The sequence below is a fragment of the Lissotriton helveticus genome, chromosome 3_1, assembly GCF_964261635.1.
Source record: "Lissotriton helveticus chromosome 3_1, aLisHel1.1, whole genome shotgun sequence".
NCBI classification, from domain to species: Eukaryota; Metazoa; Chordata; class Amphibia; order Caudata; family Salamandridae; genus Lissotriton; species Lissotriton helveticus.
Genome location: NC_136061.1, coordinates 172,600,980 through 172,616,281, shown reverse-complemented (window position 1 = coordinate 172,616,281; position 15,302 = coordinate 172,600,980). Strand labels below are relative to the sequence as shown.

The window sequence follows — 15,302 nt, the reverse complement described above, 5'->3', positions numbered from 1 at the left end:
TGAAAAGACGGTTAAAAAATGCGTCAGCAGCGCTGGTCCCCTCCAGTCATCAGTTCAAATATGGAGAACAACATTCAGTATATTTATTGCATTTGCTTAAGATACGAGTTGAACACTTGTTATATGAGTGACTCCAACACAGAAGAATTTGAGCAACGGATTTATAGCAAAGCACCTCACGGTTGTACTGCAAATATTAGAGTGATAGTGTGTGCACACTTCTCAGCACCTGTTGCCCTTTGACGCCACTGTTCAGATTTAAAAGCTATATTCCATAAAGAGCAGTGCACTTGAACTAACAACTTTTCAGTCTCTTTGTATTTTCTTTCAGTCCTTTATTATCACATCCAGACGAAATTTTACTAAAAAGCAGCCAGCGAGTTTCGTTCTATTCGGCAACAAGCAATGAGAACTTCTTCAGGGCTCTTCAGTCCAACTACAGGGACTTAATGATCATTGTCCGTAGTCGGTTCTCAAATTTGAAAGATTAAGTAACCTTGAGGCGATAATATACCTCCAACTCAGCTTCAAGTCTGCTCAGCACGCCAACAACAAAGTACATAAACAGTGGGTAAGGTTACCTTAATCTGTACTCATAATCCCCAGTGGGATATAATCCGCTGTGATAAGCGGTCAACCACACCTCCCATACGTACTTTGTTATTGGCGTGCTGAGCAGACTCAGCACACCAATAACATGGCTTGTTGCCGAATAGAACAAAACGCTTTGGCTGCTTTTTAGTAAAATTTTGTTTGGATGTGATAATAAAGGACTGAAAGAAAATACAACGAGACTTAAAAGTTGTTTGTTCAAGTGCACTGCTCTTTATGGAATAATACTTGTTATATGAGTATCAAAAATGATTGATGTACAAGTCTGAATTTCAAATTTCAGAGATTACATGTGAGCAAATGTTTTAATTGTACTTGCATTACATTTGATGGTAGTTTTTCATGTTTTGATTATATACGTATGTAGCACAGGTTGTTTTTATCAGCATTTAAATATTTTGTACTTATAAGCATTTAATTATTTTGTCAACACAATCCACGTATAGTGAGGTATTACGTTTTCACGGGGAGGTTTTTTTCTTGAGCACAGCATGCCACGTTCGGCATGCACAGAGTCTTTTGTTCATTTTTATATGCGTATGGGCTGACCAGGGCACGTGAAAGCAATTAAGAATACGGGTGATTTAAGTGTACTGGCGTGCACTCAGCCTTATTTGGAAACAATCTCATGCGGGCCACTATTTTAGGGGTTGATGAGGGGATGATATTACAACTGGCGAATTTAAGAGTTGCCTCCAGTCCTTCAAAAATGGGGTGTTGTAAGACTGCCTTTTTGGAATCATGGGTGGATGCTGGGCTAAGACTTGGTAAGCACATAATTTTATATTGCATGGCACATTGTTGGTGGAGTAGTTAATCGGCAAACATGCATTTTTGTTTGTTTGTTCCTTTATTTAAACTGAGTTTTCGGCAAGCAAAATTGTTTTGTTCTGTTGATCACTATGGCTTGAAGGTTATTGGTATTTGGTGGGAAAATGAAGGGTACACTTTATTTTAGTGGATTGCCCTTAGTCGATAGATATTTAGTCTAACAAGTCACTTGGTTTCACAAGAGAAGTACTACTTAAAATCAGATAGGCATGCACCAAAAAATAGGGGACATGGACAGATTTGTATTTTTCGCACGAAGGTTTAAATAGGCACACATTATGTGGTGAATTAGCATGAAGCTCCTTTTTGATGTTCGTTTTAATACTGACTGATTTTTATGATGAGTTCTTCTCATCATTTTGTATTGTAGTTACCCCTGAGGCAGGGAAAGATCCCGAAATGCATTGGGTATATTTTAAAGCTGTTGCGATATGAGGAAGTATGTATTCCCCGGTGCTGCTGGAGAAAGCCTGGAAAGGCACTATGAAAACATAATGTTTAAGAGTTGATGAAACGTGAAAAATGTTGGATTAAAATAATGAACACTTTGGAAATTAAGAACAAGAAAACTCTCAGACTAATTTATTCAAGTGGCTGTGCGTCTTGTTGGGGGACCGACGAGGCCCCATTTTGGTTTTAAGTTCACCTACTTGCCAGACCCACGACCTTCCTTTTATTACATATAAGGCAGTCCTAAGGTAGGCGTTAGTTAGCATCATCGGCAGGGTGCAGAATATTTAAAAGGTAGAATATGTGCTTTTAAGTTTTACATGTCCTGGTAGTGAAAAACTGCTACATTCGTTTTTCATTACAGCAAGGCCTTATCTCACCCATAGGTTAGCATTGGAGCTGCCTTGTAACATCTTACGAGTGCATCTTACAATTGGGAGGAGAAAGAAAATTGGAGTTTGGTGTCTCTGGACTCAATTTAAAAACACACCTTTTAGTGAAGTTGATTTTTAAATGCAGGTCTGAAAATGGCACTTTTAGAAAGTTGTTATTTTCTTACTTAACCAATATGTGCTGCTGCCTTTCCCTAGAATACACATCTGGGTTGAGTGACAGTTGGGCTTTGTGAATTCACTCTAGACAGTCACACACAAAGGGAGCTGAGTTGTGCCCTGCATAGCCTGATGGCCCATCACTCGGCTGATGAGTATTCCTGAGCTAGAGTGGTGGGAGGAGCTGACACTTGCACCTGAATAGGGCTATGCCTGTCCCCACACAAATAGATGCAAACCCCCCTGTAGTGTGTCTGGAGCCAGGGCCATGTAGGGCTGGGCCGTGTGCACTACAAAGACCTTTCTTTGAAGTCTCCCTACTTCAAAGGCTAAAATGGGTATAAGTACTGGACCTCTGACACCATATACTCTGAACACTTCTAGACTGAGGACATTCTGCCAGGAAGAAGAGCTGCCAGGAGGGACTCTCACTTTGCTGCTTGCTTTTTTTCTGTGTTGGCCTGCTGCCTGCTGCTTCTTGCCTGGGAATGAAAGGACTTGACCTTAATCACTGCATCCTACTTTCTAAAGTTTCTCCAAGGGCTTGACCGGCTTCCCCCCTGTTGCTGAAGTCTCTGGGACATCAGAGACTTCACCTGCGTCTTGCTACCAGAACCTGGGCTCCTCTACTGTGAGTCCTGTCCTACCAAGTGATGCTTAATCCAGTCCTGGGCCGTTGGAGGTGGATTTGGTGCTGCAATCAAGAAACCAATGCAACAACTTCAACCGTCAGTTCGGGACCGGTTTATCCCTGCGACATTGCTGCTGCCTGCACCAATGCTGTGTTCCCCGATCAAGGAGTGCACGATGCAACAATTGTGACTTAGAACGCAACCCCGACTTTGCTGATACAGCACCTCAAAAAAACCGCCTTTGGCTGTGTCTCTGTCACTGATTCACCGATGTCCGTGACTTACCGCTCCAACTTCTACGCCCTTCGCAGCCCCTTCAGCCCAGCGATTCGGCATTGACGCTGAAAAATCGAGGCAGCACACTTTTGACAAAGACACATCATCGACATTGTGTCGCCTTCAGGAACCGAGGTCCTGTACAAACAAACAACACCTCCTCTGAGCAACGCATCATCCTGGAGCGACTAAGCTTCACCAACCCTGCACCGCCTCACCTCCATTTGCGACGCCTCACATCCACTGCACCAAGAATCGTCTTTGATTTCTGACACACTAGGATACAGGAAAGTAACTTTTTTGTTCTATCCATTTTTTAGGATGATATAGTCTCCGACCTTAAAACGTGAGTCACTACTCTTGTGGGCATACACAGGAGAAAGTTCATTTATGCCAGCATGACTAGACTATTTGTTCACCTTTTGAAGGCTTATTTTGCTTGCAAACCTCATAAGATGACTCTGCTCTTGTGGGCTAGTAGGACGAATCTGCATGTTAGCTAGCGTGAGTGTTGCTCTTGTCATCTGGGCTGGGCTCTGCCGTTGCTCGGTCATTGATGGCCTTGCTTATCAAGCTGGTGTGAGCACTGCTCTTAATTGCTTTGTTGGGAAAGGGTACTTTCTGGTGGATACATCTGCCAGTGGATTCCTCACCTTGTGAATGTCCCCCTGCGTCAGCAACATTCGGAAATTCTTTTTGTAGCTTCGTGCCGACGTGGACGACGTCACAGAAGCACGGCATCGCGCGCGGCTCCGCTGACATCACCGACTCCATAATAGGCCCACGTCGGCGTGATGACATCAGTTCCCTTTTTTCCGCGTTGTCGACGCTAACGGTTTTTGAGGGATCCTCTGCAGCTTTGATAGTAACTTTGTTACTGTTTGTTGGTTTTCGTGTTTCTTGTATCGCTTTCTCCTGTCGAGATGTGGTCGAAGAAGACCGGATGATGTCGATCACGGACCCGCATGAAGATTGCATTTAGTACCTGAGCTCAGACCATGATGTCCAAGGGTGTCCATCATGTAAGAAGATGAATCCCATCTTGATCTCCAACTCAAGAGGAGGAAGAGACTCCCCTGCCTGAGGGTTCGACGACTCCGGCTCATCAACCTGAAGATGAGACGAATGCGGTGCCTCCTCGAGAGCAGCCTGTGGGTTCATACCCTCCTTTTCCGGGCCCAGGTCAAGACCCTACACAGTTTTTAAACGCTATGTATGGTGTCTATACAAGAGCCTTGTACCCCTCTGGAGCACCGGCTGGTCCCATGGGTCCGATGGCATTTAACCTGGGAGTCCCCCAGACTTATGCTCCGGCGCCGTTCATGCCATTTATGCCTGCTCCGACTCCGCCTTGGCATTTCTTGGTGCCGCCGAAGCCTTCGACGCCGATGCCTTCGTCACCGGCGCCGGTTCCGGTCTGACCTCGAGAACAGCGGCCTGGTCCTCCGGCTCCGAGACCTACGCCGGCTCCGGCTCTGTCAGAGTCGATTCCGGATCCGCCAACGCCGTTCCCGAAGGAGAGGTCGAGACAAGAGGCTCAACGACTTCTTGAGGAACAAAGATACAGGGAAGTCGAGAAGGATAGCGGGAGAGCTGTAGGATACTGAGGATTTCTTTGATGACTTAAGAGAGGCTAGTGGATTGGAACTGTCTCCGGATTGGGAGTTAGCCTCTGTCTCAGATGCCCCTTCTAAAGATGTGGCTCCATATCATGTAATCATCAAGAAGGCAGCGGATCTATTGAATTTAACTCTATCTACTACAGAGTTCAAGTCGAATATTTTGATGGAAGTCCTCCACTCTCCATCTTCTGTTGTAGAGCCCATGCTTCCTTTCAATGATGCTTTGACGGAACCAATCTTAGATGTGTGGAATAGACCTCTTATAGCTCCTGCTGTCTCTCAAGCTGTTGCAAGAAGATACAGGCTTGCTCTTGGAGACCCAGGCTTTTTATATTCACATCCTTTGCCAGGGAGCTTGGTGGTACAGGCAGCCTGCTCCAAAAAATCTTCAGGTGCTTTCCCTCAGGTGCCTGGGGACAAGGAATCTAAAAAGCAGGACCAAGCTTCAAAGAAAGTCTTTTCTTCGGCGAGTATGGCTCTCAAATCAACAAATGCTACATGCCTCTTAGGGCGTTACATCCATGCTTTGATGGATTCTGTGAAACAACTAGCACCTAAGATTCCAGAGGAGGACAGAAAATGTTATATTGAGGTGCTTGTTGACACTCAGGCTGCTGCTCGGCAAGTCATCCAGAGTGGGTTGGACACAGCTGACTCAGAGGCAAGAGTCATGGGATCTTCTATTGCCACCAGAAGAGCGGCCTGGTTGAAGTCCTCCGAATTCTCTGCGGATGTCCAGGCTGCCTTAATGGATCTACCTTTTAATGGCTCGGGCCTTTTCGGGAAAAAGGCTGATGCTGCATTGGAGAGATTCAAAGACAGCAGAGCTACGGCCAGATCCTTGGGTTTGAAACCAGAGAAACTGTGGGCAAAAGGTATAGGGGATTTGGGAGGTCCTCCTTTTGTCCCTACAAGCCTTCGCAACATCAGCAACAGCAGCAAAATCTGCTGTATAAGTCATGCAGGGGCAAACAAAGAGCTCGTCCTTGAGGACTTCAAGCTTCCTCCTCCTCCTCCTCTTCCTCTCCCCACCCCCCTCCAACATCAGCAAAGCAGCCCTAGATCCGCCATTCCAGATCATGCGGGTCCTGTGGGGGGTCGGCTTACCTATTTTCTACAAGATTGGGAATCGGTCACATCGGACCTTTGGGTTCTCAATCTCGTGGAGAATGGGTATGCTCTTCCCTTTCGGGAGTTCCCTCCGAATTACCCTCCTTGCCAAGGGTTTTGCTCAGAGGACCACCTGCTAATCCTGCAGGAAGAAGTCCTGGCATTACTGAGAAAAGGTGCGATAGAGGTGGTTCCGGGGCAGGAAAGGGGACAGGGATGCTACTCCCAGTATTTCCTGATCCCCAAGAAGGATGGCAGACTTCGTCCAATCCTGGATCTCAGGGTCTTGATCCTCTTTCTGAAGCAGGAGAAGTTCAAGATGGTCACCCTTGCGCAGGTTCTTCAAGCGCTGCTGGAAGAAGACTGGATGGTGACGATGGACTTGCAGGATGCATATTTCCACATCCCAATCCTGAAGTCGCACAGGAAGTATCTCCGTTTTGCGATGGGATCGCAGCATTACCAGTTTGCGGTCCTTCCGTTTGGTCTTACTACTGCGCTTCGAGTCTTCACCAAGGTGATGGCTGTGATGGCGGCACATCGCAGAAGATCAGGGATACCAGTTTTCCCTTATCTGGACGATTGGCTAATCAAGGCAGAATCCCCTGAGAAGGTGCTCCATCATCTGCAAGTCACAACTCTGTTGTTGTTCAGATTGGGTTTTTCGATAAATGTACCCAAATCTCACCTGGTACCCTCCCAGCGCAACCTGTTCATAGGTGCTGTACTGGATACAACTGTGTGTCGGGCATTCCCTCCTCGTCAAAGGATTCGCGACATACAGGATATGATTCCTTTATTTTACAATGGAGCGGTCGTTCCAGTCCTGAAAGTCCTCCGTCTGCTCGGTCTGATGGCTTCCTGCATTCTGTTGGTCAATCATGCATGCTGACACATGAGGGCACTCCAGTGGTGCCTCCGCAGGCAGTGGTATCAGCACAACGGAGATCTCAGGGCGTCAGTGAGGATCTCCAGAGAAGCTGCGGCGGATCTGTCTTGGTGGAGTGTGGAGGGCAATCTGTCTCAAGGAAAGCCCTTCCATCTTCCTCCTTCCGTTGCCACAGTAATAACGGATGCATCCACTCTAGGGTGGGGTGCTCATCTGGGGGATCTGGAGATCAAAGGTGTGAGAAGTTGGCCTGGTATATGATGTTCACTATTCTAGTGAGCACCTTGCACCAGTCCAAACAACCCTCATGGTGATGGTTGTAAAGTCAACCTTATAGACCAGCTTTCCTAGTGGTAGCATGAACAAAGCAGTCTTAGGCTAAAACTTCAGAGAGCATGTTAAGCCAATTGTTTTACCAATTATAATCCCTTGAATACCAAATGAAATGATACCACACAAGGTATATATCAAATATATATGTATTTATTACTAACACAACCCCTCTGCACACTTTATGAGGTCAGAGTTCGAGATACAGCACAAGTTACTCAATAAGCATACTATAAGTTGCACAAATACAATTCTGCCCTTGGGGCCTCACTAACCATATACTAAAGAAGTGGTATAAGAACCACTTCAGGAAGGGTGAGTAGGCCTAGGGCCTAGGAAATCGCTGGGGCTACGGTGATCAACCAAGGGATTGGAAGTAGGAGACCCACAGGATGCGTGTGCAGTGTCTAAACACACACGCGAGTTACCATAGAGTTTCAATGGGAATGTAAAAGTTACAAAGTAGTAGATTTCGGACACTTCCGGGTGGACTACGGGAAAACCCTGTTAAACTAGGACACTTGTATAGTTGTTACCCACGGGAGCACCGGCGTACTCGAGTTACCTCACCCAGGGAAGCCGGGTGCATAGGTGTTCTTTTGTGTCGGGTTTCGTCACTGAATCCTATGGAGAGCTGCAAGAAAGTACTGCAGGCGACCAGGACGAAAGTGTCCGGATGGATCCAAGGGTGGATCGGAGTCGAGAAGAACCTGAAAGCAGAGGGGACAGAGTCTGGGTCACTAACCAGTGACCAGGAAGGAATCATGAAGGAACCAGGCGGTGTCGAGATGCAATCAGGTGAAGAAGTGAAGCTTGTCCCTGCAGCCACGTGGACCAGGCGCTGGATACGAGCTGTCCCACGAAGGATCTCGGTGACTGCGGTGTCGGTATCCGGATTGGACCCAACAAGCCTTGGTAACCGAAACCCACGCAGGAAGTGAAGATGGGCTTATGTTCAGACCAGCAAGGTCTGGGGCGCTTCTCCTTCACAGGGAAGCTGGAGCAATCAGGCAAGCGTTGTAAATTCAAAGGTTCGTCTTCGTAGGGCTTACTAGCCAACGGGCTAGCAACCGGGAAGACACGTTGAGCTGAAATGCAGGCGCAGGCCCCACGCGGCACTCGTGGAGTGTGGAGGGCTGAGCTTCGGTGCAAATGCGTTCGGGTCTGGGGCTTCTCAATCCCCAATGCACAACTTCGAGGGTACCTCAGGAGCTGCACAGGCAGCAAAAAGCAGGTAGTTCAGGATGTCCGGTCCCACGTCGCTCGTATCCGCCACAGGTCTCAGCTTTGCTGTGGATGTGGGTCGGAGTCAGAGAAGTCTGGGAGTCCAGTTCCTGGGTCGCTAAGTCTTCGGTATCCGGCTTGAGCATCGACAAAGCAAACCAGCAAGTAACTGTTGGTGCCTGTATGCACAGGGTGGTCACTCCTTGACCACAAGGGAGATGTCTTCAGTCTTCCAGTCGATATGGATTGTCGAAGGTCCAAGAGTTCGTGTCAGAGTTTCTTTCCAGGATAAATCTAAAGTCTCTAGACTCAGCTCCTATCTTTATACTAACTAAGGGGCTGGATTACCTGCTAGGTCCCTCATGTGGGTAGAACCTGGGAAGGGGGTGGTTACACCCCTTTCCCTTTGTCCAGTTTCGTGCCAGAGCTGGGGCTGGAGTGCCCCAGCAACTGGTTTGAACCGGGCTATGCGTGGAGCACCTTGTGTGCCCCAGGAAGTGTCTCATTTCTCAGCCCTCCCTGCCCCAATACACTAAAAGTCTGTCTGGGGAGGTGCTAGCACCTCCCAAGGCAGGAAACCTATTGTCCAGGCCTCCCCTGCTGGAGTTTCGCCCAGCAGCAGGAGGTCAGGCTCGTGTCTGTGGCAGCAGCATCCATTTTGTGGTGCTGAGGCTCTGTTTAACTTTAACTGGGTAAAGTAGTAACTACATGTCTTCTCCCTCTAGAAGGGTGGAATGCTACCCCCTCTGCCAGAACTGGCGGGGGGGGGGTAGTATTCCAAAGCGTATGACACCTTACACGACATGTTTTGATAAAGCCAAACCAAAGTTAGCATTAACCGCGAGGATTATAATGCACTTAAGAGTATAAGTAAATGTGTAAATGTGGGTTTACTTGTAAAGCGCACTGCCACCCTACTCAGGTATGTATGGTATGGCTATATCATAGAACAGCTATAAGGACATGGTTCCGAAAGCTGCAGACAGGCTCAGCTCATGCTAGAGCACCATCTCACATAAAACCAAGCACTCTGCCTCCAGGATTGTTAAGGCCTGCCATAGGAGTGACTTACAGGTATATATGTGTCTATATATAAGGGTAGATATAGGTATACTATATGGAAGCAAGGGGTGATTACACAACCTTGCCCAAGCTGAGTGATCAGCCTGTGGTGTCAGTTTGGATGGCCAGCCAGGGGTGGCATAATACATGCTGCAGCCCCTGGTAGGCCTTGGATGTACCTATGCCCTGGGTACCTATGGTACACTATACAGGGGCTCACCAAGGTGTCCCAATACCCAATTAGGTATGTACCTAAAGTACATTGTATGAATTTAGAGAGAGCACAGCTGGACTGTGGGTCTGATTAGCAGGCCCACAGCCACACTAAAGTCGAAATACCAGTGAATCACAGCAAAAAGTGGGGGTGACCATAGGAAGCAGACCCTACTCTCCTACAAAGGGTCTTTGGGCTCCGGAGGAAAGGTTACTTCACATCAACCTTTTAGAGTTGCGGGTGATACGTCTGGCGCTCAAGGCCTTCCTCCCTTCCCTTCGCGGTCAGTCGGTTCAAGTCCTGACGGACAACACTACCGCGATGTGGTATGTCAACAAGCAGGGAGGAGTGGGGTCGCAGTGTCTCTGCAGAGAGGCTCTGCGTCTCTGGTCGTGGGTTCAGGACCTTCAGATTTGTCTGATGGCAAATCATCTGGCCGGAGTTCTCAACGTGCGTGCAGACAGTCTCAGTCGGCAGTTCTCAGCCGACCACGAGTGGAGGCTTCATCCAGAGGTAGTTTGTCACGTCTTTCGGACGTTGTGGACTCCTCGGGTGGACCTGTTCGCCACTCTCGAGAACGCTCACTGCCCGTTATTCTGCAGTCTCCAGTATCCAATGCAGGGAGCTTTGGGTGACGTGTTTCAGTTGAGTTGGGCCTTTCATCTCCTTTATGCGTTTCCTCCCATACCCTTGATTCCTCGGGTTCTGAGGAAGATTCGCCAAGACCGGGCCCAAGTTATATTGATCGCCCCGGATTGGCCAAGAAGGGTGTGGTACACAGATCTTCTCCAACTCTCCTCGTGCCCGCCGCTTTGTCTCCCTCTCAGGGCAGATCTCCTCTCTCAGATGGAGGGGCAGGTTCTACACCCCCACCTCCAGTCCACCTTCATGCCTGGAGATTGAACTGGGCAACCTGAATTCTTTTCCTCTCCCACTTGATGTGGTGGATGTCATTTTATCGGCCAGGCGTGATTCCACCAAGTCTATTTACTCTTATAGCTGGTCTAAATTTGTCTCTTGGTGTGGGGAGAAGTCCATTGACCCTTTGAAGGCTCGATTGTCTGACATACTTCAGTTTGCACTCTCTTTGGCTCAGCAAGGGTTTGCTGTAGCTACAGTCAAAGGTTATCTTTCGGCCTTGTCGGCATTTCTCTGTCTGCCGGGTCAGCCGTCCTTATTTAAATCTCGTATTGTTTTAAGGTTTCTAAACGGCCTTACAAATACATTTCCTCCTACTCCCTTTATTGTGCCTCAATGGGACTTGAATCTTGTGCTCACTTTTTTGATGAGTTCACCTTTTGAACCTTTGCATAAGTGTCCCTTGAAACTGTTGTCTTTTAAAACAGTCTTCCTGATTGAAATTACCTCGGCAAGGAGGGTAAGTGAGCTTCAAGCTCTTAGTTCAAAGCCCCCAATCTTGACCATTCATGCTGAACGAATGGTACTCAGGACCAGGGCTGCTTTTCTGCCTAATGTGGTAACTCCCTTCCATCTAGGGCAGTCCATTACCCTCCCTCCCCCTCACCCTTCCAAGGAGGAGGAGAGACTTCACCGCTTGGACCCGAAGAGGGGGGTTAGCTTCTACCTGGACAGAACCAGAGAGTTCAGAGTGCATGACCAGCTCTTTGTGGGTTTTGTTGGAGCCAGAAGAGGCAAGGCGGTGCACAAGCGCAAGCTGTCGAGATGGATTGTCTTGTGTATCAAGATATGCTACTCTCTGGCGGGTAAGGAACTTTCTGAAAGTTTAAGAGCTCATTCCACTAGAGCAAGGTCTGCTACATCTGCTTTGTCTAGGGGTGTACCTGTAGAGGACATTTGTAGAGCTGCAACTTGGGCTTTCCGCCACACTTTCGCGAAGCATTTCTGCTTAGATTCCGAAGTGAGAAGGGACGGCCACTTTGCGCGTTCTGTCCTCCCGGATTTTCTGGTATAGGAGAGTGGACACCCTCCTCCGGGAGTGGGGACTGCTGTGGGACTCTATTCACAAGGTGAGGAATCCACTGGCAGATGTATCCATCAGAAGAACAAGTTACTTACCTTCGGTTACGCTTTTTCTGGTGGATACAGTATCTGCCTGTGGATTCCTCACTGACCCACCCGCCTCCCCGTTGTCCACTCTTCTATACCTGTTTTAGTGTAATGTAAATATTTTATTGTGAAGGGAAATGTGTTATTATAATTGCTTTCCTGCATTGACTACACACTGTGTGTGTTATTTTGATTATTTGGTACTGTGTACATTGTATGTATATCTACTGTTGTTGATCTGTCCGTGTGCCTCGAAGGCACGGAAAAAAGGGCGGAACTGATGTCATCACGCCGACGTGGGCCTATTATGGAGTCGGTGACGTCAGTGGAGCCACGCGCGATGCCGTGCTTCTGTGACGTCGTCCACGTCGGCGCGAAGCTACAAAAAGAATTTCCGAATGTTGCTGACGCAGAGGGATATTCACAAGGTGAGGAATCCACAGGCAGATACTGTATCCACCAGAAAAAGCGTTACCGAAGGTAAGTAACTTTTTCGTTAATCACAGTTTAGTTTTTCTCTTTGTTAATCCTCTGTTCTTTTGCATTACATTGCTTAGGAGTAGACGTTGTCTGGTACCCAGGGCATGATGATGTTATAATTGTCCTCTATAACAGATGTTTTGTTTACCTGTATGTAACGCATTAATGGTCCCATTGTCTTCCCAGATCTCCATTTACTTGTGGACGTGGCGTGCAAGCAGGAGCATTTTCCAAAGGAAGAGGAGCTAGGAGAGTGAGCTTTGATGAAGAAACCTGAAGCCATGGAGCTCATCTCCGTTTGGGTGGGGCAAAAGCAGTATACGCTTGTGTGCATATCACATGTACAACTGCTGTGATTTGTTTTCCATTTATGTTTTTCTTTCTATATCATTTTGTTTCATTTTTAAAATGCACCGGTGCCTTGTTTAACTCCATCTGTGTAGGTGAGTGATAGAATTGTCCAACTCTGGAAGCATCCAGTGGCCTAGATGTTTCCATGGAATTATCACTTGTTGCTAGCAGATTCTATGAAAACATTTCACAGAGAAGGCCCCTCAAGAAGGTAATCCTTGTCTGCATGTAAATATGAATCTTTCCAACAGACTTTTTTCACAGTGGCCCCCCTCGAACATGTGGGTGGTATACCTTAGTTACTACTTTTCAAGCAGTCAGGGAAACATTTCTCGGTTAAAGACTCAAACCTCTTTGGATTGGAGATGGCCATCATGACGAAAAGATCCATGCATGCATAAAACTTCGAAACCCCAGTATTTATGTTTCATTTTCCCTATTGAACTTAACCAGAACTATCAACATCTCTGCAGTGGCCACTGTATGTTTTGCTATTGTACACATGTTCATGTAATTACATTTAGTATTTTGAAATGAGTGGTACATTCATTCTTATGGTTTGAGTGATAAAATGTAAAGACATACTCCTTTTCTTAGAGCTATTTATTTCTTGTGTATTATAAACAATACATTTTAGCTAGTTCAATAGAATTATATATTTATCGGCAAGAGTGCTGATGTTTTAAGTGCTGTTTATTTATATGAAATGTACTATATTTTGACCGAATGAAGGCTTCACGTGATTCGGGCAGGCACGATGTTACTTATGCGTTCTTTTTAGACCAGAATGGAGTGCAGATTTAGTCAGGAATATGTATATCGTTTCGAGACTCTCTTGCAGGCTGCAGTTACTCCGGAGACGGCTCTTGTTTCAGGCGGCAGACCCATAAAATGACCTAACCAGTACTGACCTTGCTGTTCCATAAACTGTGGTAAATGCCACTCATTTTGTGTTTTCTGTAGAGTACCCTTGTTCTTTAGGTGAGTCTGTGAGTTATTCATTTTTGAGACTCATTCGACTACAGAGTCTGGGAGACACTCTAGATTTGAAAAAAAGTTTTTTAAAAAGTACATGATATGTCCAGAACTCAGAGACCACATTACAGCCTAGAATATGTGCTTAGCCTATAGGATATATGTCATTTTGCAGAGTGAGGCATCTTTTGAGACATTGTGATATTATTAGAGCCTGTAGATGTAGGATTTCAAGTTTTAAGATACCGGATACAAACGTTTTTACAGCACAGGTATGTCATATATGGATTTGCACTTAAATATTGAGGCCCATTGAAAAACTCCTGAAGAGTTAGGAATATTCCCCAATGGATATGAACGCCCCCCTTTCTGTAATAATTCTCATATTCATGAAACATGAACTCAAATGTCATTGTTTTGGAAAGGTCGACATACATATGAACATACATACTGCTTCCGGCATTTGTCACCATCCCCACTCACTGAAGGGGTTTCACGGTGGCGAATATGGAAAGTCTGGTTATAATGGAGGCCAATGAAGAATGGTGGGGTGGAGGGAGGGTGGGCTGAAACTGTCATAATTGGGGTACCGATTGAACACAAGGACCTGCCTTGGTCACAGCTTTCATTTCAACTTTTTAGGATTGTGCTATTTACAACTTACATTTGATAACAATAAACTGTGACTTTTGCAACCAGCTTACTGTTTCACAATTTTCTTGTCAGTCAGAACCGTGGTTTTCTTTAACTTTTACACTCTGTAGATATACCCTCCTAAATGTCTGTTTATTTGTGTGTCGCTCTGTACTACTACTCTCATGCTATTTCTTATTGATCTGCACTAAGTAAAGCACATTTAACTACCTGTATGCCCTTTGATCAGAATATGGCTGTTTCTTTGTTAATCTTTCTTTTGTTTCACCAAATTATTCCAGGTGCGTTCAAAGGGATTCAAGAAGTGCATACAGTCAGAAATAAAGTGTTTTCAACAAACCTTGCCATGTGTCTTATCAAGACTGAAAACATTGTTTGTTGACTTTGAGTTGCATATGCCTTTTTGTCTGAGAATGCTATACTAATGAAGTCATGTCAACACTCATGGTTCGTCAACAACAGAACTGAGGCCTCCTCCAGGGGATCTTCTTTCATAATCATAAGCACTGAGTCGTCCCACCCACATATATGATTCCAGAGCACTTATAACAGAACAATATATTTCTTCAATACAGGATTTACCCTCTGAATTAATAAACGGTAAAATACCTCTGTGTATGTGTGACAAATTCCCAGAATACCTACATGGATATGCTAGATTCCAGGAGGACACTCTTTCACAAATGGAAAACCTCATCTTGTGCCTATTTTGCACAATATCTAGCATGCCTTTAATGTCCTGCCATGCAGTGAGATAGTTGGAAAAACTCTCGCACACTAGGGTGCTGAACAGTGGGGGCAGGAGAAGAGTCATTGCTTTGCCTGGGCCTTTCCAATGGCTGTAAAGGGCTTCTGAATATTGCCTCTTCCACAAGCAGACTTTCGCATCTTTGTCGTTCAGTACCCAGTCATGATTTTCCTTATCATAGTGACTGAGGAAGTCTGCCTCCCGATCCTATATGCCTGGGATATGTATTACCATCAGTGACAAACCTCTGGCCAGTGCCCCAT

General features: G+C 46.3%; 1 protein-coding gene across 1 annotated transcript in view; it reads left to right on the top strand.

Moving 5' to 3' along the window:
• The window catches only part of HSF5 (heat shock transcription factor 5), a 780,982-nt gene extending 766,392 nt beyond the window's left edge, over positions 1–14,590 (top strand). The window contains exon 7 of the mRNA XM_078679489.1: positions 12,498–14,590. Coding sequence (XP_078535615.1) covers positions 12,498–12,568 — 71 coding nt within the window. The 3' untranslated portion in view covers positions 12,569–14,590. The remainder of the gene's footprint in view (positions 1–12,497) is intronic.
• The last annotated feature ends 712 nt before the right edge of the window (positions 14,591–15,302 follow it).